Source organism: Leopardus geoffroyi, chromosome B1, assembly GCF_018350155.1.
Source record: "Leopardus geoffroyi isolate Oge1 chromosome B1, O.geoffroyi_Oge1_pat1.0, whole genome shotgun sequence".
NCBI lineage: Eukaryota > Metazoa > Chordata > Mammalia > Carnivora > Felidae > Leopardus > Leopardus geoffroyi.
Window position 1 is genome coordinate 101944674 of NC_059327.1, and position 23469 is coordinate 101968142.

The following is a 23469-nucleotide window of genomic DNA, read 5'->3' on the forward strand; positions in this document are numbered from 1 at the left end:
TGGAAAGGTTCATGAACTGCACCATTAAAGGCCCAGTTAGTAATTATAGCTTTATATATAATTATATTTATAATATAAATATTATCTTTCACGTGGGCAAAGGATTCTTGACAATAATTTAATAATTATTAAGTTATTTTTGATATTAAGTAATTAATTTAATTATAACCAATTATAAATAAATAATACATTAAATTATAAAATTATTGAATAACTTAATAATTTTTAATTTAGCGAAACAACACATAAAACAAATTTCATATTAACCACAGTTTGGTTCACATTCATTTATCTCTACTTAGGCTGTAGAGGATAAACTGAGAATTTATTTATAGTCTCAAGGATCTAACAAATCAATTAATCACATTTAACTTCTATTAAAATAAACCTCGGGAAGTATAACAATGGCTCTATCAGAGGTGTTGATTATTTACAGACAGTGAAATCCAAGTATTATATAAAATTCAAGAATGATTACTGGAGAACTATATTGCTTTCTTCTACAAAGGCAACTATTTCTCAGATACTCTCACTGACTAGAAAAAAAAAGTTACCTATAAAATTGGTCTAGCCAGCATGAGAGTAAACTCTGGGAAACTGACTAGTTACTGAATGGAATATTTTCTTAAATATTATAATAAATAAAGCTACTTTTATCATCAATGAGATTTTAAATTGATGATTTTAAATTGAGAACACTCAGATGGTGCTAAAATGCAAATGGCTTTCTACTTGTGAACAGCAACCATCTACTGAATTAAACTAAACATACAAAAAAATGTGTCTTGTTATCATGATAGTAAAATTCTACACCTATCTTACTTTCAATTATATAAGTACATATAACCATATATAAGCACATTTAGAACACTGGAATTTCACTTGTGCAGCAAAAGTAAGAGTGGAAACTTAATGGAGCTGAATGCTCTCCTATTGTGGATCCTACTATGATATTTCCAGTGAAAGTTCTGATGTTAAGGACTTCAGGTGTTCTGTGTTGTTCAATGCCAGAGGGCCCCGTTCACAATGTAGTCTATGTAAATGATGCCCCCCATTTACAGTGTGAGTGGTATTCTTCTAAGCTGGACAACATGATAGACCTATCCTGATCAAACTGAGCCAAAAAACTGTAGAGGATGTCTGATTAACTCCAGTCAAACTGCATGTTAAAGACATAAGGAGACCCAGAATGAAGACCTGAAATGAGCTGTCTATTCATAATTTTAATTCTTGAAGAGGGTTGTCACTTAAGCTAGGTCATAACAAGAAAGAAGTGGTCAAAATCTCTCTAAAGAGAAGACTATAAAAACTTGTAGCACGCGAGGCATGCCTCATATATGTAAAAAATTCATGGCAAGTGACCAAGGAATCTTGTTAAAGAATTGGAAAAAAAAAAAAAAAAAAGAATTAATTGACAATGGCAGTCTACCTTTACAAGGTTCTGATAGATCCACTGTGACAGCTACAATGACCACAGTGCCTAATGAGGCAAGGACTTTTTCCTCATCTTCCATTATTTCCTGAGTCCAGGCTATTGGGTCTTTAATGCAGGTCCATCCTTGTCTTTCCAACAGGCTGAGTGAATAATTTGAGGATTTACTTTGGGGCTTCATTATCTCTACTCTATCTCCACCCCTATGTAAGACTCATGTAATAATTACTTAAAGCACCCAGGGGGCGCCTGGCTGGCTCAGTCGGTTAAGTATCTGACTTCGGTTCAGGTCACAAACTCACTTTCTAGAGTTTGAGCCCCGCTTCGTGCTCTGTGCTGACAGCTCAGAGCCTGGAGCCTGCTTCGGATTCTGCGTCTCCCTCTCTCTCTCTGTCCCTCCCCTGCTCACACTCTGTCTGTATCTCTCTCAAAAATAAACATAAATAAATAAATTAATTAATTAAAAACACCAACTAGATATCAGATATACATGGGTCAAATCAAGCCACTCAAAATACAAAAGTACATATACTGAAAACCATACATAAAATCTGTCAACAGAGTAGTAAATTCTCTTCACCTTAAAAGCAAAATTATAAAGTTGAGATGTGTAGATGTTTTCATACATTAATGTTTTAATAATTACTTTTGCAATTAGTGAAAACTCTTTTGCAAGTGAAATTTTTTAGTTTCTATTATCACATCAAACCTTAAAGATTTATGATAATATAAATTTTAACAATGAGGCATCTTAAAAAAGCACAATCAACACATAACTACAGTGTTAAAAATCTTTTGCCAACAAAATAATGTGTGAATTACCAAAAGGTAGCTCTTACCTCTTTGTGTTTGTTCCTTGAATGTCAGTAAGCTTTAATCTATAAAAGGATCTACATTAAAGCTACAAAATAAAAACTAACTACAGACATTCACAGCCATGCAGATAATCTAAGTATTTCTTTTAAACTATTCAATACTATGTTAATCAGAAAGCCCATGGGGGAAAAAAAATAATAGGACATACAGAAACTCTTGTTTGGCTGTGCTTGTAGGAGATGTAGGAAAATCCTCCAGTCTACAGATGAAGATTCAAGAGAAAGCAGGAAAACAAAAAAGGAAGCAAATAAACATTCATACATAAATTAGTTACAGTATGACCAATCATCTGGACTTTACTTATTTCCCACATTAAAATTTTTCCCTCACAGAAACTTTTCAACTTTTTAAGTTTCATTTCCCTTTAATTGAAATCAGAAATGAACAGCAAAGAATAAATCGAGAAAGTCTTAAAACTACTATAGTTTGGCAGTGAACAGTAACTTTTATTTTTCAAAAAAAAAAAAAAAGTTGAGGCATCTTGCCTTTTTTTTCCTAAAGGCAAGAAATATAGCTATATAATAATTCTTTTAAAAATCTCTTTTATAAATACTATGTACTAGTAAAAATACTAAATACTTTTTAAGTCTAGAGGCTATTTGAAGCCCTTAAGAGATAACAGAGATAAAAGATTCAGGAAGCTAGAGTAAATAAAACACCTGAGACAACTGAAGAAATTTGTTTTATTTGCTGCACTGGTTAAAGTAAACCATGGTACTTTAAATTTAGAGCCAGCAAAGGAATCCTGGAACTGAAGGTCTGTAATGACATTTAGCAGCAGCACAGGTTCAGACAACTCTTCTTACAGACTGTAGGATTTTAAGCATTTTAGGCAAACACTTTTATCTCTCTGAATCTCAATTTATTGTTCTGTAAAGTGGGATAAAACCACCCGAGTTCACAGGACTGTGACTAGGATTAAATAAAATAATCTATGTGAGGCTCCTGGTTCACAGTAGATTGTTAAGATTGCAATTACTACATCATAAGACCCCTTCTCCCACACTGAATGATCAGAAAAGATCTTGTCTGTCATAACTACTGGAATTTCCTGGTCTTTCTAGACTGCTTAGGAAATGCAATCTGGACCACTTAGGCAGCTATAATATAGAAATATACTCTTTGGTTCTTGATTTACAGATCCAAACTACTCCAGCAAGCCTTGTACATCCATTTCAAGGAAATGTTCTCCAAGACTGTTATCACATTACCCGTGTGTAAAATATGAATAGAACTGTAACTCATCAATATATGATTAATATTTAATTTTCATAAAGCTGAACAAAATCCTCTATTTAGTCAGTATTTAGCATGACAGATTTACTATAAGATGATAGAACATTAAGTAGTTATAATATTTAGAAAGAACAAATTCTCAAAATCTGACTTAAATTATCACAGCATATTTTGTTGTTACGGCATAAAGCTGCTCCACTGAGAAGAATTAAGGTATACTCCCAAGTGTATGAACAAAGTCAACACTTAAATATACTGATAATACATTAATGATCTGAATATATTGTATATAAAGGTAATCATTATCAGAAAAATTCTGAACAGACCCAAAAGCAGAACTTATAAAGAAAAAGGTTAAGAGCAAAGAATCAAAAGAAAAGTGATATGGTATGGTATACCCACTATAAAAAGTTTACCTATATTATTACAAGAGTCTCATAGGCTTTCTAGTGTTAAATTCTTTAAGTGAAAAAATGGCAGGACACAGTTTTGAAACCCAGCAGGAATTTGAGTGATAATTACTTAACATAAAATCAAGAGACAGTTTATATTCTTTGACTAAAATTTTAACTATTTGAATCATGTGAGTTTTTGCAGGTTGTATGTCTAACTGAAATTTGTGTTGTAATCATTTTTTCTTGTTAGACATTCTTACAACGTACGAGGAGTCAGTTTTTTGGAGGGGTGGGGGTAAGGAGTAGCACACCAATTGTAAAATGGGAAAAAAGTATTTTTTTGAAAACATTTCATGCGGTGATATCCTTAATGACAAAATCACAGTATCTGGGAACATAATGTATATAAATCTCAAAACTCAGCAGGTATGGAATTCATCTAGTGAATTTTAAGTTTCCTATACTATAAAACTAAACAAGTTTAAGAAAAGAATGAAAAAATGACACACTTACTGTATATTTGGTGTAATCCCTTCAAGCAGCACAATATTAACCCCACCAATATGAGCAGTGGCACATGTCTCAGTCATCTTTTGATGTAAAACATCTTAAATGTAAGAAAAAAGAATTATATGATTTCTGGAAATAATTGTACTTTGTATTAAAATTGCATTTTATTCATAATATGCTCAATGATGAAAGATAATTTAAAAGTTTTATGTATAATAAAATTTAAATTACTTCAGAACTACTTTTAAAAACCTTTTAGTGAAGGTTTTTATTTTTTTCCTTTGAGAGCAAGAGAGCGTGAGCAGGGGAGGGGCAGAGGGAGAGGGACAGAGATGATCTTAAACAGCCTCCATGTCCAGTGTGGAGCATGACATGGGGCTCAGTCTCATGACCATGAGATAATAATCTAGGCCGAAATGCTTAACTGACTGAGCCACCCAGGCACCTCAAAGTTTTTATTTCTATGTACTCATACATACATATTATATGTCAAAACTAGAAATAATGCTAAATACACAGTTCAATATGCCATTCGTGTATTAAAGAGCCTAATGGTTATTTATTTATTTATAGATTTATTTTTTAAGCAGGCTCCAAGCCCAATGTGGGGCTTGAACTCACAATCCTGGGATCAAGTGTTGGATGCTCTATGGACTGAGCCAGCCAGGCGCCCCTAGCCTTATGACATTTTAAGTCTCAGAAGTAATACTTAGTGCAGAAAACTTGGAAAATTAAAAAAGAATAGGAACAGAAACTATATAAACTGGCACTCTTGATCCATATAAATGGGAAAGTTCATTTTCTGAAAAAAAAAAAAAAAAAAAAAGAAAGAAAAAAAAAGAAAGAAAAGAAAAAAAAGAAAAGTTGCCAACTAGAAATTTCGGAGACATGGCATTGGCTTTTTTCAGAAGAGCAGGACTACAGTGTTAGGACATCGTCATACCTTTCATTTTTTCCTTAAGTGTAAAGCTGCCATGAATCCTCTTCAGCTCTGATTCCATTGTTAGCCCACCAATGTCTGCCTCCAGGTGTGTGCGGTTCACCATGCCAATCCCAAACACGATTAGAGTAACATGCTGAGGTTCAGAAGTTACCAAGCTACGTTTCCTCTGTGTCTTAGTCAAACTGTTATTGTCTTGTTCATTCTCAAACACAACTTTACATGTTGGCTCTGTAGGGCTCCGAACTCCTTTATAAATAAACAAAAACATACAGATTTAGCTATGAAAACTGTGACACGGAAGGATACTCCAAACATCATCTTACCTTTCTTCACATGCCAAACCAGCCCTCTTCTTCACCAAAATGATTTTTTAACGTTTTCAACAATTTCCGATCATCACATTGGAAATAAATAATAGAGTCAGATATTGGGAAGTAGGTATATCTGAATCTTTAAGACCATATTGTATCAGGGTAGAAAGGACGGGAAATGGGAAGGCAAATTATCTGACTGCCATTACTATTTTTTTTCCATGGGTAATTGCCAGGTCTTTGGCATTTCAATGATCTACTTATAACATTGAGAAAGCACCTATCTGTTTAAGTATTATTGCTACTCTAAAAAGAAATTTTTTTAATATTAAAATATTCATTACCTGCTGGTCCAAATGTTTCTGAAGATTTTTCCAATATTCCTGTTGGATCAGAGATAAGTGAATAGAAGTTAAGTAATTTATACATATTCTGCCAGCACTCAGCCGAAGGCTCACTTTGTTCTGACACTGTGATTGAATCGGAGTCATCCATATGAATAGTCATATGGTCCACCACATCTTTTGAACCTTTCCTGGACACTTTTGAAGTTCTTCTTTCAGATCTTCCTAATGAATTTTTGTTTCGAGATTCCTTTTTGTTATTTTCATTGTTGGTCCGTTTGTTCTTTGCATTGTTTACTCTATTGCCACCATTCAGACTTCCTCTAGAACTGCGGCTGAAGTCAGATGAGCGAAAATCCCGATGTTTTCTGGTTTTGAAGGTGGGTGTTGGGGAAGCTGATCCAGCTGTGTATCTGCTAAGTTTAATGTCAGTCTGAGTCGCTTTGATGTCATCTATCATGGTACTAAATTGATGAATAAGACGAACCAAAGCCATATCTACATGCTGGCTTATTGACTGACAAGAAATTGTAAAGTTGCAGTGAAAGGTATTATAATAACGCTTGTTGAGATCATGAAAAGAAAGAGCACTGGTAGAGTTCTGAGGGGTGCAAACAGACTTTTCCATTACAACAGCACTGATGCTAAAGGTTTCCAACATTAATGCTGGTTTGAACTCAAGTGGAGGAAGATTCACATGACCTTGCCTAAAAATGGAGAAAAAAAAGAAAAAAATGGCAACGTTTTATTTCCTTTTTTCCAGAGCTGCACAATCTTTATTAGTTTATTAGCAAAAAATCTCCAAGGTAAAACACGTTATAAGCCATTTAGATAATTTTAAGCAAGAGCTCAAGTTATTATTCACTAGGCCAATTTTTTATAAGTTGGAAAATTCATCTTCTCCCTTGATCTTATTCCACAACTGACTAGTTAAAATCAAATTTATGTTAATTATTTCAGTGAAGTAATAAAACATTTTTTCTTACCAATGTGATAATGCACCCCAATGGTATTGGAATTTAAAGTTAATTATAGGTCGATTAGGGTACCTCCCTTAGCCAACCTCTCCCCACCTCTGTTAAATATATTGTTTACATATTTAATCTCATTTCATTTAATTTTTTTTTTAATCTTTATTTATTTTTGAGAGAGAGAGAGAGACAGAGAGTGAGCAGGGGAGGGGCAGAGAGAGAGGGAGACACAGAATCAGAAGCAGGCTCTAGACTCTGAGCTGTCAGCACAGAGCCCGACGCAGGGCTCAAACCCACAGACCGTGAGATCATGACCTGAGCTGAAGTCAGACACTTAACCGACTGAGACACTCAGGTGTCCCTCCCCACTAATCTTAATAATCATTAAGGTCACTTTGTGGTGCTTCAGCTTGCACAGTCACTGTTATGGTACCACTCTACTGTGAAAAGCAAGGACTGTCCTATATTTAATAGAAAAGACAATGCAATTTCCATATTCCTGTATCATTAGAAAATCCTCAGATATCTAGACCTGAAACAAAACATAAGAAAGCTATATTTTTCTATTAATAAATTTCCATAGGGGTACCTGGGTGGCTCAGTTGGTTAAGCATCCAACTTCAGCTCAGGTCATAATCTAGCGGTTTGTGAGTTCGAGCCCTACATCGGGCTCAGTGCTGACAGCTTAGAGCCTGGAGCCTGCTTCAGATTCTGTGTCTCCGTCTCTCTCTGCCCTTCCCCCACTCACGCTTTCTCTCTCTTTCTCTCTCAAAAATAAACACTAAAAAAAAAAAAATCTAAAAAAAATTTCATAAAAATGTTTAAACTGATTTTGTCAAATTATTTAAAATTTTAAATAGAATATTTCATACGGAAAACATTTTTCATTTAGTCATATGTTGGATACATGGGCATTTTGCTTTTTTTAGTGCATTTTACTTTTAATTTACCACCTTGCAAAAACACAAATTGGATCAAACCAAGAATGTTGCAAAACTTGTCACAAATGCCATGTATGTCCATATTCTATGATTCCTATATCCATTAGCGAGACCTACTTAAAGTAAAATTCCAAGTTCACAAAAGATTAGTCAAATCTTATTAGTGAGCATAATATTTCCTATTCAAGCAGTAAAGAAATTGAAGAACTATCTCTGATAATATAAAGAATGAAAGTAAAAGGTAGTTCTTAACTTTCACCATGCTACATTCAGCATTCTTCTGTATTTGTTTCCGATGGCTATACTTTAAATATAACTTCTACTCTGTATCTAATAGAAAATACTAAAAGTCTACGCAAAGTTAGTAATAATTGTAAGTAAGATATATAAAATTACAATGTATAAGACCATAAAAAATCAACTACTGCAATAGTAAACACATTCTGAGTATATATACAGCAAATGTACTTTGGCTAACCCACATACATGTGCTAACATGGTACAAAACTACACCTAAAAATAGGCCTCCTCATCTATAAAATCAACAGGTTATTAAAATAAGTCTGTTTTTGACAAGTGGAAATTACTTTCTCATTAAGATATTAAAAATGGTTTCTCATTAGCATAGAGGAAAACGAAATAAAAAAAAAAGGTATTATGACCTATATACAAAATTTTACACAAAAAGATCAATAACACAAGACACCTTCTTGCTCTTTTGCCTTTTCTCTCTTTGGCTGTGTCTGAATCCACAATATCTGCTCTAAGGCAGTCCAAAGTCCCTGAAAATGAAAGGTGTTCTCCAAAGTACATTCGGTAGCAGAGTGGCATTGCATCCTGTGACTGAATCCCTGTATGACTCAGAAGAGGTTTAAAAACAACCTGGAAGACATAACACATTCATTAATTAGCTTAATTTATAATCCATCATTTACTGTGGCTTTTTTCTTATCCTATCTGAATACATATATTATTACCACAGTGTGAAGCAAAAAAAGGCAGGGGGCGGGGGGGGGGAACTTGTACAAAAAATGTTAAGCTATAATTTTACTTAAAACTTAACAGTATTTTTGAGCACCTCTTGTGTGCCACTCATTTTCAAGTTAATCACAAGGAAGAAGATTCCTCCAACCTGCCTGAGTGTCTGAAAGTACAAGGAAAATAAAATTGTGAACTAGTTTAAATCATTCTACTTCCTGTTTTTAAAAAAGGCATGTATACTGTGTTTCCATAAAACCTATTTTTAAATGGTATCACTTGGTTATAACAGTCATTTAATATTTATTTCCTGACAAAAAACTTCCTTTATATTTTAAGTACTACACATGCTTATAGAAATACATCACTCTGATTAAATGTCTTAACTGATGTTGTAGTCATGAAGAGCTAACTCAAACAGAAGCAACTAATTTGTTTAGTAGTTGATTACTATAATCAATTTACTTATTCTCTGTTGCATGGTTCCTTTCCCTCCTTCCACATCTAAAATATAGGTGCTATCTATGGGGCGCCTGGGTGGCTCAGTTGGTTAAGCATCTGACTTCAGCTCATGGGTTCAAGCCCCATGAGTCTCTGAAGATGGGACTCAGTTCATGGGTTCAAGCCCCACATCGGGCTGACTGCTGACAGCTCAGAGCCTGGAGCTGGCTTCAGATTGTGACTCCCTTTCTTTCTGCCCCTTCTCCACCTCCGTTCACGTGTGCTCTCTCTCTCTCAAAAATAAACATTAATTTTTTTTTAAAGTAAAATAAAATATAAGTGCTACCCAGTGCTTTCCATGGCCCTCCCCTAACCCTTTCAACTGTACATTCTCCTTTAGTGATCTTTTCCTGAAAGTTAAATATTATCATTAAAATGGACAAGTGCAATTTATGTATTAAGACTCAAGTCTACATGTTTAATTACCTCTAGGACATCTCATTTGTTTGTGCTTGGGAAGAAAGGCTACTCTTCTAAGGACTAAAGAACTAGAACAGAGAATTCAAACAGTTCTACTGTAGATTGGAACTTTGGGGATAAATTTCTTCTCCCTTTTATACTTGCTTGGGATATTCTTTCTTGCCTTTACTCTTGGATTTGCTCGTTCACTCTAATGGAAAAACTCTACCCTCTTCAAGGTTCAAACCACCCTCTTTCCTAATCTTTGTCATTTATTTATGGCTCCATACCTATCAGAAACTTTGATTCCAGAAACTTTGATTATTTTCTCCTGTTTCTTTTCAATCCCAATTTATAATCCTGAATGACTTCTTTGACCATGAAGATAGCCAACACTTCAGTCCAAAGTTATAGGACTTCCTTTTCCCCTATAATCTTGCTTAATTTCATTTCACCAACTTCCTAGATTGTTTATTATATCTTATCACCACATTTTTCTTGCTATATCTGCTTTGGATCAATCATCATCTACTCCTATAGCTGAGCTGCTAGGAACAATGAGAGGAGATGATATAATTGCATTCATTGCTACCCTAACACTAACCTAAACTCTTAACCAGGCCCTCAGCACTATCTGACAATCTTTTTAGGGTGTCTGTTTGGTAAGCTCTTTTCCATATTCACTCCAACGTTTACACATATCTAAATTACCTTACAGAATTTTTTACCATATTATTTAATATTCATGTTTCTAGTAGATTTTAGAGTCTTTAAAACACTATAGTTATCTCTAAAAATATGTATTGAATACTAATAAATACAATTAATGTATTCTATAGGCCAAAACAATAACAAAATTATTTCTTTTCCCACTCTCCATTAAAAAAGAAAATGAAGACCCTAAAAACTACTCTAATGTACTGGAGAAGTAAATCTCAGGAAAATTTTTAAGTGCTTGACACATTTCTTAACATAAATTACCTTCTACTGTAAGAGAAAATTGAAGCTACCAATTTACTAACTTACCTGTATATCTGTGAACTGTCCTTATTGTCTTCTCAGTTTCTCAGAGGAAATTCTCAGAGGAAAAAAGTATTTTTTTTATGTCTAAAACATCTCTCTCTATAAATGACTGTAAATTCCAACACTCCTCATCCCTCTCTGAATCTTGCTCTATCAGTTTGCCCTTCTTTTTTCTTCTTCTGATCAGGACCTTCCTAATTCCTCCTAAGTATCTAACTATGCTTGAGTCTCTCTCATCCTGAAAAAATAACACCTCTTAATAGCCACGGTCCCACTCATCTACTTGCCTTGTGATCATTCAAACCAAAATAGTCAAAGGATTTTGCTGTCCACTCCTACCTTTAATCAATTAAATAAAGACCTCCAGAATATTTTACCATCACTTTATCAAAGTCACAACCATCTATGTTAAAAGCCTCATTTACCACTGCATGAACTATTTCAATAACTCATTTTTTTCACCTATAGTTCTCTACTTCAATCCATTAACACATTGCTACCATATAATATTTCTTCTACATGTACAGTTCTAGTCACTTTATTCCTTGCTTTAAAATCTTCAGTGCCTCCCAACTGCTCACTCAATAAAGTCTTAACATAGCACTTAATATAGCCTTCTATATGACATGGTTAAATTTAGCTTTCTAGTCATGTGTTTTAGTCAATTTGTATCTCCAAATAACAAAGATGTTACTGTATGAGACTAATAACTATATACCACTCTTCTGTTTAATGAACATCTACAAGTGCTAAATTTGCATTTATAATTAACCCATGTACTTTTAAAAGGTTCCTCCTTTTTTTGCATGAAGGCTTTAGGCAGAGAAGCACAGAAAAAAAGATACGCCCTAGAATTTCCAAGGTGCACATGACTTGGTGGTTCCAGCTGCTAAGTACCACCTAATGAGGGATTACTATAATTATGGAAAAAGAGACTGGCTCACCTGTGCATCAGCAAGCTGCACAGCAGGAAACCCTTGGTTGGCTTCTTCTACACCTGCCACATCATCCTGACTAGTGCTATGCTGAGAATGTGTTCCATCCAAAGTATTCTGGTCGCTAGATAAGACAGTGTTGAAATCTGAAGCTGAGGGTATCGTAGGAAGATTGGGTGCAACACCTAACAGAGTAAGTGTTCAAAAATAAAACTTAAGTTGTGAGGAAATAAAAACAACTTAAAGGGCACAGCAAAGTAAACTTATGAAGTCTGTATTATAGTAGTATTACCAGACCATCTTAATTGAATGAAGAAAAAAAAAAAAAAAAACAGCACTTTTAGGTTATTTTAGAGGCATGATTTACTAATAAAAATGAAATTAAACTATAATTTCAGAAAATATTAGTCTTCCTCATACAAGAAGTCTGTATTAGAACCAGTCAGTCCAAAGTACAGAATTTTATGGCTAGAATATCTTTGAAAAGCATTTGATATTCCCTCAGCTTTGCACTGAGGAGCAGTCATAGATAGCAGTAGGATAAAAGCAATGGGTGTCACAGAGTCCCACATATAAATTTCTTCCCAACTATGCTTTCCTGAGGCAAAAGAAAAATAAAATGACACTATTTCTTTTCCTATGTACTCCCTTTACCCTTTAGCTCCCCAGGCAAAAGACCCACGCATGATAAAGAGGAAATGTTCTTTTCTGGTTTTCTTAAAATTTAAACTGCACAGTAGTGAGACTAGTTTTAGAAAAGTACTGAGAGCTGGTGGAAGCATCATCCTTCTCTCTTCTTCAACCAAGAGCCAATGCTAAGAACTGGAATGTAGTCATAATTAGAATCAGTTCCAGGTTCAAAAGTGCGCCACACACCAGCAAAAAAAAAACCCAAAAAAAAAACCCAAAAACTAAATAGTCATGTTTCAACCACATATATAATTTCCTATTTTCTATCTGAACAGAATTTGTTAGCAATGAAACTTGCTGTTACATGGATTAACTTCAGCTGCCCTCAGTAACTAGGACCAAAGCCTATTTCACAGTCTTTAAAAAAATTTTTTTACAAGAAAATAATACATGCATCTAATAAATTTGGGAAAACACCCCCAAAAAAGAAAAAAAGTAGAAAACGACGGGTGGCACCTCTTCTGTTTCTGGAGATAGCCACCAATATTTCTTTGTGAATTCCCTGCCAGTCTTCTTCCTATTTACACACACCCTTTTAAAATTAACAAACTGCCAGGGTGTCTGGGTGGCTCACTTAAGCATCTGACTTTTGATCTTGGTTCAGGTCATGATCTCATGGTTGACAGCATGGAGCCTGCTTGGGATTCTCTCTCTCTGCCTCTCTTCCTGCCCCCCTCCCCAGCTCATGCACATGCACACATGCTCTCTCTCTCTCTCTCACTCTCTCTCAGAATAAATAAAATTTAAAAATAAATAAATAAAAATAAAATAAAATAAAATAAATTGCCCTCGTTTCCTCCTCAAGGGCAAGAATCTTATTTTAATTCCTCTTAGTACTCATTTAGATTTTAATTAAATATTTTAATTAAATACTTAATTACTAAAAAGAGTGAAAGAATGCTAGTTATTATTTCTTTGAGGAACATGGAAAAACTAAAAATATTTTTCTGTATTGTAGGTACATTATGCCATATACTTTGCATGTTTTCATTTACCGCCTTTTGGTATTTAGAAAATTAAACGAGCCACATTAACTGGACATTTTAAACTCTTTAAATTATATACAATCTCACACTTGACATATTTGTCTTTCCACAAGAACACCAAGTGACTGCTTACTATTCTCTCAACTTGATATTAACAAAGATATTTCATAAATGGGAAAATTTAAACTAAACACTATTAAACATTTCAGATTTTTTGACTATTCCCTGAAAAACAGGATTTTGTTAAAATTTATGTATGCATCTTAGACAGTTAAGCAAAATAACACGTAGCTTAATACCTGTTGGAAGGCTGTTATGTGCAGACTTTGTAACAGGAGATTCCTGTACCACACTTCCACGATTACCAACAGCATTTGACATCCAATTATAGAAACTCACAGAAGACGGCTCAGATAGCAAGGGATGTTCGGATAACATATCAGTGGCCATTGTATTTCCTGAAAAAAAAGTTTTATTGTTTATTATTTATGTATTACTTACATACTAAGGAAGCATAAAATATGATTTATGTAATTAATTTTTAAAAGTCAGGTTAAATTGTCTTTTGCAGATGTTTTCAAACTCACTGCATGATGTTGGTATTTAGATATTAAGGCATTAATAAATAACTTATTTTTAATATAACAAGAAAAAATGCACCGCTAGCTGGTTTTGACACCATCCCATACCATGACTAGGTTGACAGTAATGTCAAATGCTGCAATTTGGAAATACAAATTAAAGGCATGAAGACACCAAAAGTTACAAAGAGAAGAGTTTCCCAAAATATTTTTTCAAAGATTTCTATGTGTAATACATAGATAGATTAGTTATACAACCAAAGTATAAATCAAAATAAACTTAAGTCCTGTTTGTTTTTAATTCTTGCATAGAAGTAAACTTATAATTGTCTAAACTAAGGATGTACCTGTTCTTGTTAAGGAGCTGCTTTTTACAGCTGCACTACTTCTTTGAGGGGTCCCTTCCAGGAGGTTGTGCAGGCTTGGGAAGCTTCCAGTCAGGTAGCTGAGTAGGCTCTCCTTCCTTGGACTCTCCTTAACTGGCATCCCAGCACGTCCAACATGTACCGGAGAATCTGTGGCAGTGTCTCCACTGGTATAGCTCAAAGAATGATATGGATGAATGCCCTGCAAAAGGAACAACACAGGGCTCTTTCTTTCTTATGTATATAACAATGACTGCTAATAACTGCAACTACTACTACTGTTGCTATTACTGCTAGTCACTATTCACGTTAATACCAACACAGATTGTGCCTACTAGGACTACGGTGAATCTCAAGTGTATGTAAAAATGTTTTAAAACGTTATAGTACAATGCAAAGAACAGCCTTTATTATCACTCACTTATTTTCACAATGAATTATTAACTCCCTTTGAAATCTGAAGCGTGTGTCTTGTGGCAAGATTTCTATCCCGAAATTCTTAATACTGTAGTACTTTTCTTGGTACCCTGATAATGAAAATCTGTGACAGATTCTCTGTAGAGTTCTAATATGTCAAAAACAATTTTCCAAAATTCTCTGAGGAAAATAAAAAGTTACAGAATTGCCCATCTCTATTTTCTCTGTCACATCTAAGATTAGAATTTCAGATCAGTATAAAATAGTACAAGAAAAGCCTATAAAAGAAGAGATCTGAAACAAAGCACTGCAATTCAATTCTCTGGAGGATTTTTATGATCCATAAACAAAGAAACGTTTGTGGAGAAAGGAAAAATCATCAACCAAAAAAAAACCTGAAACTGACTAAGGAGTTGAGAGTTTAAAAGTATCCTCCTTCTAACTATGCTGTAGAAATAGAGTAAGCCTAATAGTCCAAACTTAACAAATGTATACCAATCATTGAATTGTTTAATTAAAAGAGCATAATGTACACAGAACGAAGACTTTAAAAGCACAAAAAGATTATTCAATAAAAAGTATCCCCTCGCTCCAGTCTACTATATCCCTTCCCCAAAAGGTACTATTTCTTATCCTTCTTTAAATAATTTATGACTATACAAGCACATATACATATTTATCCTTTTTTTTTTTTTTAACACACAGATACATATTATCCCATATTTTGTGTTTACTTTAATCCAGCACTCTGGTGACCATTCCATATCCACTTAGAGATCTCCTTTATCTCTTAAACACAATTTTTTAAGTCTTCATAGTATACATCTGTATCAGGGTACACTAGTTTATTAGTCCTCTAATGATTAGTCATTTATGTTTCTTCTATTATTTTCCTATCATAAACAGTGTTGTAAAAACATTATTGGATGTGTGTCTTTGAATAATTAGAACATCCATTTCTTTAGAATGAATTCCTGGACATGAACATGCCGGGTAAGAGAAGATCACATTTTAAGTTTTGATACAAATTGTCATATTATTCTTCCAAGAGGTTGTGCCAGTTTACACTCCCACCAGTAGTGTAGGAGAGTGTCTGTTTTCTCATCTTCACCAACAATATACACTATTCAAATGTTTTACTGTTTTCAGTCTGACAGGTGGAAATGGAAATCTCATTTTAATTTACATTTCTTTAATTGTATATATATTTATTTATATGTATATATATTTCTATGTGAACTGCCCATATACCATTTTTACATTTGGTTTTGCTCTTCTTTCCTAATGATTAGAAAAAGATCTTTATATATATGAGGAAATTAGTCCTTTGTCATATGTCTATTTTGTTAAGGATACATTATTTTTTTCTGTGTAGAAACTTTATATTTTAATATAAACAAAATTATCACCTTTTACCTTATGGATTCTGGGTATTAATATAAGTCTATACCCAGATTTTCAAAGAAAGTTAATATATTAACTGTTGTTTTCGTTGCTCAGAAAAGGAAACTAACAAAAAATACATAACCCATGACAACAACAAATAACTTACATTCTTACTATGTGCCAGGTATTATTCTAAGCATTTTCCATATATTACAGCTATTTCTTACATTGACTTTCTGGAAAGTTATTACTGTAATCTCCATCAGACAGATAAGGAAACAGATACACAGTACAGGTAACTTGTTCAGTCACAAAGCAACTGAGTGGCAGAGGCAGAATTGAAACCAAGGCTGTCTGGCTCCCAAGGTGGTCCAGCTCAACAGTGTAAATAAACTCACAAAATAGCCTAACTCTAACTGTATATTAAATTACTAATCATGTTAATTTCACCATAAGGATATTTATTATTATTGAATTATTTATTACTGAATATAGAAATACTATTTGAAGATTTAAATTTAAATACCTAGTATTTGAGATATCAAAAATTTAGATCTTCTCTGGAAGACTACTCTAACTAAAAATAGTAATAATAATGTACCTTTATTTTTAATGCAGAATCACTATGAGTATGAGTCTTAGAAAGTTTCCTCATTATTTCTGCTCCAGTTACAGGTCCAGAACTACCAGGTGGAGGCCGGTTGGCTGTTCCTTCTAGGAGCATTGTGTGTTCACTGACTGTGGCTGAAATAGTTCAAAAGAATACGTAGGCTATAGGTTATTAGACATTTTCTTGAAATATCAACACCAGTGTTCCTAGTGGTGTAACTACACTCAACTTTACATATGCCTTGAATAAAGAAATTAATTAAATTTCCTTGAAATTAATTGTGGAATAAACTATAATATTAATTCACATTTTTCTTTTACTCTCCCAACCCCAATCTTCTCATTCATCTTAAAAAAGGAACAAATAACTTCTATTCAGTGCCTCCACAGGCCACCCAAATGGTATAGAGATAAAAAAACAACTCAACTAAGCTGCAAATACATAATTTTCAGATTAACCTAGGCATCTGAAGATAACTAATTAGAAGAGATGTTTATTATAGTATTCTTCCAATTTTCAGGTAGACTTGAAATCCAGCCTATTATTCATAGCATATTCACTTTTAAGTATAAAGTTTTTTTAAAAACAACAACAACAACAAAAAACCTGGGTAAAGATTTTTTTCCAAATTTTTATTTAATTTTAGTTAGTTAACATACAGTGTACTATTGGTTTCAGGAGCGTAATTTAGTGACTCATCACTTACATATAACATCCAGTGCTCATCGTAAAAAGTACCCTCCTTAATGCCCATCACCCATTTAGCCCATTCTCCCCACCCATTTCACTCCATTCACCCTCAGTTTGTTCACTATAGTTAAGAGTCTCTTAGGGTTTACTTCCCTCTTTATTTTTTCTTCCTCTATGTTCATCTGCTTTGTTTCTTAAATTCCACATATGAGTGAAATCATATGGTATTTGTCTTTCTCTGACTGGCTTATTTTGCTTAGCATAATAAACTCTACTTCCATACATGTTGTAAATAGCAAGATTTCATTCTTCATGATGGTTGAGTAAAATTCCATTGTATATATATATATACCACATCTTTATCCATTCATCAGCTGATGGACATTTGGACTCTTCCAATAGTTTGGCTATTGTTGATAATGCTGCTATAAACATCAGGGTACATGTACCCCTTCGAATCTGTAGTGCTATTGCTTGGGTTGTAGGGTAGTTCTGTTTTTAACTTTTTGAGGAACCTCCATACTGTCTTCCACAGTGGTTGCACCAGTTTGCATTCCCACCAATAGTGCAAGAGGGTTTCCCTTTCTCCACATCCTCACCAACATCTGTTGTTTCTTCTGTTGTTAATTTTAGCCATTCTAACAGGTGAGAAGTGGTATGTCATCATGGTTTTGATTTGTATTTCCCTGATGATGAGTAATGTTGAGCATCTTTTCATGTGTATGTTAGCCATCTGGATGTCTTCTTTGAAAAAATGTCTATTATCTGTTTTTTCAGTGTGAAGTTTGATCAGTTCTGTATACATTTTGGACACTAACCTTTTATCAGATATGTCATTTGCAAATGTCTTCTCCCATTCTATAAGCTACCTTTTCATTTTGGTGATGTTTCCTTTGTTGTGTAAAAGCTTTTCATTTTGCTGAGATCCCAATAGTTCATTTTTGCTTTTGTTTCCCTTGTCTCTAGTGACATCTCTAGTAAGAAGTTGCTCCAGCCAACGTCAAAAAGACTGCTGCCTGTTCTCTTCTCTAGGATTTTGATGGTTTCCTGTCTCACCTTTAGGTCTTTCATGCATTTTGAATTTATTTTTGTGTATGGTGTAAGACAGTGGTCCAGGTTCATTCTTCTGCATGTTGCTGTCCAGGTTTCCTAACACCATTTGTTAAAGAGACTGTCTTTTCCCCATTGGATATTCTTTCCTGCTTTGTTGAAGATTAGTTGACCATATAGTTGTGGGTCCCTTTCTTGGTTTTCAATTCTGTTCCATTGATCTAAGTGTCTGCTTTTGTGCCAGTACCATACTGTCTTGATGATTATAGCTTTTTAATACAGCTTTAAGTCTGGAATTGTGATGCTTCCAGCTCTCCTATTCTTTTTCAGGATTGCTTTGGCTGTTCAGGGTCTTTTGTGATTCCATACAAATTTTAGGATTATTTATTCTAGTATTTTAATCTAGATGCTGGTGGTATTTTGATAGGGATTGCATTAAATGCACAGATTGCTTTGGGTAGTACTGCCATTTTAACAATACTTATTCTTCCAATTCATGAGCATGGGATGTTTTTCCATTTCTTTGTGTCCTCTTCAATTTCTTTCATATGTGTTCTACAGTTCTCAGAGTACAGATCTCTTGACTCTTTAGTTAGGTTTATTCATAGGTATCTTACAGTTTCTGGAGCAACTTTGGAGACTGATCCCTTGATTTCTTTTTCTGCTGTGTTATTATTGGTGTATAGAAATGCAACCGATTTCTGTACATAAATTTTGTGTCCTGAACTTTGCTGAATTTATGTGTTCTAGCAATTTTTTTGGTGGAGTCTTTCAGATTTTCTACATAGCATATCATGTCATCTGCAAATGGTGAAAGTTTGACTTCTTCATGGCTGATTTGGACGCTTTTTATTTCCTTTGGTTGTCTGATTGCTGAGGCTAAGATTTCCAGTACTATGTTAAATAGTAATGGTGAGAGTGGACACCTCTGTTTTGTTCCTGACCTTAGAGGAAAAGCTCTCCGTTTTCCTCATTAAGGATGGTATTAGCTGTGGGTCTTTGTATATGCCCTTTATGATGTTGAGGTATGTTCCGTCTATACCTACTTTATTGAGGGCTTTTATCCGGAACAGATGCTATATTTTGTCAAATGCTTTTTCTGAATCCATTGAAAGGGTCATGGTTCTTACCCTTTCTTTTATTAATGTGGTGTATCACATTGATTGATTTGCAAATATTGAACCACCCCTGCAGCCCAGGATTAAATCCCACTTGATAATGGTAAATAATTCCTTTAAGGTACTGCTGGATTTGATTTGCTAGTATCTTGTTGAGAATTTTTGCATCTGGGTTCATCAGGGATATTGACCTGTAATTCTCCTTTTTAGCGGGATCCTCGTCTGGTTTTGGATCAAGGTAATGCTTGGCCTGGCAGAATGAGTTTGGAAGTTTTCCTTCCATTCATATTTTCTGGAATAGTTTGAGAAGACTAGGTATTAAATCTTGTTTAAATGTCTGGTAGAATTTGAGAAGCCATCTGGCCCAGGACTTTTGTTTGTTGGGAGATTTTTGATACATCAATGTTCTGAAAGCTCTAATTTTAAGGCTACTGTCCTTTTCCATGGTACTTGTAATATTTTTTTCAAAATATTATATGATAATTCAGTACAATTGAAAATGACATGTCATGATAACAAAAGAAAACCTCTGAAAAAGCATTAAAGTGTGCACATATAATTTTGAAAAGCATATCTACTGTCTGTGTTCTGGCACAGCCATTATGCTGATAAAATTACAGGCTGAAAGCATGACTCTAAACATTACATAAATACATAATCAACCAGGCACCAGGTAAAAGTCAAAGGCTTCTTTAAAAGACTATGTCATAGACAAGACAATGAACAAATACAAATGTAAATTTTAAAAGAAAGTTAATGTACTTCACGCAAAACATTCTAGCTATGCAAAGATGTCCGTTATTGTACTGGATAGATTAGGAGAAGTCTATCGTATTTTATGAAATTAAATATAAAACTCAAAAGTCAGTATAAAGATTCCAATATTATCATCATTTATTTGGACTAATACAAACCATACTTATGTAATTAAGCCATGACAATTTCAAATTTTGGCACACAAATGATTAAAATTATCACATATACTATGTTACCAAGGTGTAATATCTAACTAAAATATTTACAGATTACCTGCATCAAATTCAAATTCTGCTCCATCAGCACTGGTGTCACTTTGAAGACCACCTCCATTGTCCAGCCCAAGTCCATCTTCATTTTCGTGATCCACAGCTGATTGAGGTTTGAGGGGCTGAGCTGGTCGATGTAAGCTAACTCCTTTAAAGGCTGGTGTCACCACAATAAACTTCATCCACTGCCTTGCCAGTGCAACTAAACCTTTCTTTAAAGTTACCAACGCAGGAAGTCCATCACTCTGTAACAATAATGATTTAATAGTAAGTTACTATTTAAGTGCTTTGCATACATTTATTCATTTAAACCCCATAACTCCCATTTAGAGATGAAGAAGCTAGAATTTGTGTGTTATAATTTGCTCAAGGTTACAAAAGAGATCATTTCAAGCTAACTATAGAACTCATTCTCTAAATACAACATTGCATCTTTCTGTCATAACACATTACCAGGTGAATAAGAAGCTAAACATGAGGCGCAAAATTGGGATTCTCCTTAAGAAGCATTCAGTCCACTGTACCTTTTTTACTCAATTGAGGAAATCAAATGTATTCTGAGCTACCTGGAATATTCATTAAACAAACAGAATGAAATTATTCCCTTCAAAGATTAGGTAACCACTATTTTAACATTAAAAATAAATAAATTACTATGGTTAAATGCTGAACACAGTTGAATTTGTAACTGCTTTCAAAGTTAAAGGTATTATCAGTAACAATTACATAATTTAGAATATACTTTATTCCACATGGTGATGATTTTAAGAAAGAAAATTTGGCTAATTCCTAATTTCCTAAGAGGAAAACATCCAACTCCTCTCCATCCCCTTTCTTGTAATTCCTTGTGTTGGGAGAAATGCTCTGATTGAAGACAGACATTTATTAGACAGCAGAAATCACCTCACTTGCTTTCTGAGGAACATCAGATCTCTTAGCCTGTCCTTTAATTCTTAGACTCAAGTAAGGAGACCCATCTTGTGCTTCTTCCTCTTACATAAAAAGCATATCTTGGCAAAGCATCCATACATGAGAAATGTCTGGTGGCATTTCAGTTCCAGTGTCTCTGCCTATGAGTAGATGGGCAAGCTAGCCTTGCACTGTGGACCTCCAGCCTTCAATTTCCAGGGTAGGAGTAGAAAGCACTATACTAGTGTCAGGTCTAAGTACCTTTTTCAAATCCATCATTTACTAGAGATTCTCTCATTGGAGGTTATCATTAATAAATACTGATAGAATGATCCCTAATTTGGCTAAACTTCTCATGCATTTTCTATTGACCTAAAGTTGTAGTGCTTTTCTAGAGGCAGACATATATTGTATTTATTTTGTATTATTATACATTCTCCCCTTAACCATTAATTAGCCCCTATTTTATTAAACATTTCTGTTAAATCTGATGCTGGTGATTACTTTTTGCTTGAAATTCTTTAAACCTTTGGCTTCTAAGGCATTTATTCCTGATTCTCCTACCTGTTACTTTCCCTCCTCAGCATTCTGTGTAGCTCTACCCACCCTCTCGCCACCCCACTTTAATTTTGGTATTCTTCAGGGATCCATTCTGGACCAGTTTCTCCCTCAACACGCCATCATCCCTAGAAGTTTCATCCATCTAGAAGTTTTCATCTACAGCTTCTAACACTTTCATGTTGGCAACTCCCAAATCATTCATCTGAGCCCACTGTTGTCTATAAGCCAGTATTTCTAATTGTATTTCTCCTCTAGACTTCTCATCCACATCTCAAACCCCATGGATCAATGAATGGCTCCTCTAAAGAATAGAGGCTTCTTTAAAACTAACCTATGGTTTCACATATGGTTTCCATAACTCACCATTGTAGCATCATCAATGATGGAGTAATTTGCCTGGTGCAGGTAGTGATGTAGTATATTGCACAGCAAACATGAAGGATTTTCTTGGAGAAAACGTGCAACTTTTGTAAGTCTGTTGTATTTACTTCTCAGCGGAAAATGTACACTTTTATTCTGAAACAAAGCAAAAACAACAGATTTAGAGTTATATAAATCAAAGACAGTGCAAATAGAAGATATCTAGTAATCAAGAACTTGCAGGTCTGATGTTTTCCAACAATGATGAACAATAAGGGATCATGTTCAATAATAAATTCTGTATGATACCTTGTATTGTTGAAAGACATACCTCTAATGCTTCTGTCATTATGCATCCCATAACAGCACAAATTCTCAAGGTGCCCTCAGTTTCTAATTTGTTTAAGGATGATTTGAGTTGATCAATGGGAACAAGCCATGCACCAACAGCTGGAGTTGCAGTGCTTAAAAGGTTCAGCTGCCTTTGAATATTAAAAAAAAAAAAATTACAAAAACAAGTGTCAAGATTTGTATTTCAAACAATAATCCATACTTACTATACTTAGTGGCTATTTTACTTAGGCAAAATTTCTTTTCCTTTTGGTTACCAGATACATTATGAACATATAAGTAGAAATGCCAAGAACAGATAATAGGAAAAAAAGAAAAATATTAAAACCTATTAGAGGTGAAAGTAAGAAGTTCATGGTGAGGTGACATATAAAAGTAAAACTAAAGCCCTAGAAAAGAAAAAGAGTCAAACAAGAGAAGAATAAGGTCTATAGAAACCATGAAAGTAGGAAATATGGTAAGAAAGTGGCAACCCTAATGCTAGATATATCAGAAAAATAATTTAAAAAACATGAGACAGAATTTTGTGTTATTTAAAGTAAAGTAACATCAAGGAATAGTACTACATTTTAAAA

The 23469-nt window shown here is 34.1% G+C and overlaps 1 protein-coding gene across 16 annotated transcripts in view; it reads right to left on the bottom strand.

The window, feature by feature from the left end:
* The window catches only part of KIAA1109 (KIAA1109 ortholog), a 211040-nt gene that overhangs the window by 71329 nt on the left and 116242 nt on the right, over nt 1-23469 (bottom strand). For 14 of the 16 annotated variants that reach the window (XM_045468446.1, XM_045468497.1, XM_045468429.1 and 11 more), the window contains 12 exons: nt 22875-23025; nt 22547-22699; nt 20718-20958; nt 16822-16964; nt 14400-14619; nt 13771-13929; nt 11805-11980; nt 8666-8841; nt 6048-6754; nt 5393-5638; nt 4453-4546; nt 2457-2507 (listed from right to left, as the gene is read on the bottom strand). In XM_045468446.1, the coding sequence (XP_045324402.1) occupies nt 2457-2507; nt 4453-4546; nt 5393-5638; nt 6048-6754; nt 8666-8841; nt 11805-11980; nt 13771-13929; nt 14400-14619; nt 16822-16964; nt 20718-20958; nt 22547-22699; nt 22875-23025 (2517 nt within the window). The remainder of the gene's footprint in view (nt 1-2456; nt 2508-4452; nt 4547-5392; nt 5639-6047; nt 6755-8665; nt 8842-11804; nt 11981-13770; nt 13930-14399; nt 14620-16821; nt 16965-20717; nt 20959-22546; nt 22700-22874; nt 23026-23469) is intronic. The other 2 variants (XM_045468486.1, XM_045468462.1) reach the window with 1 other exon arrangement.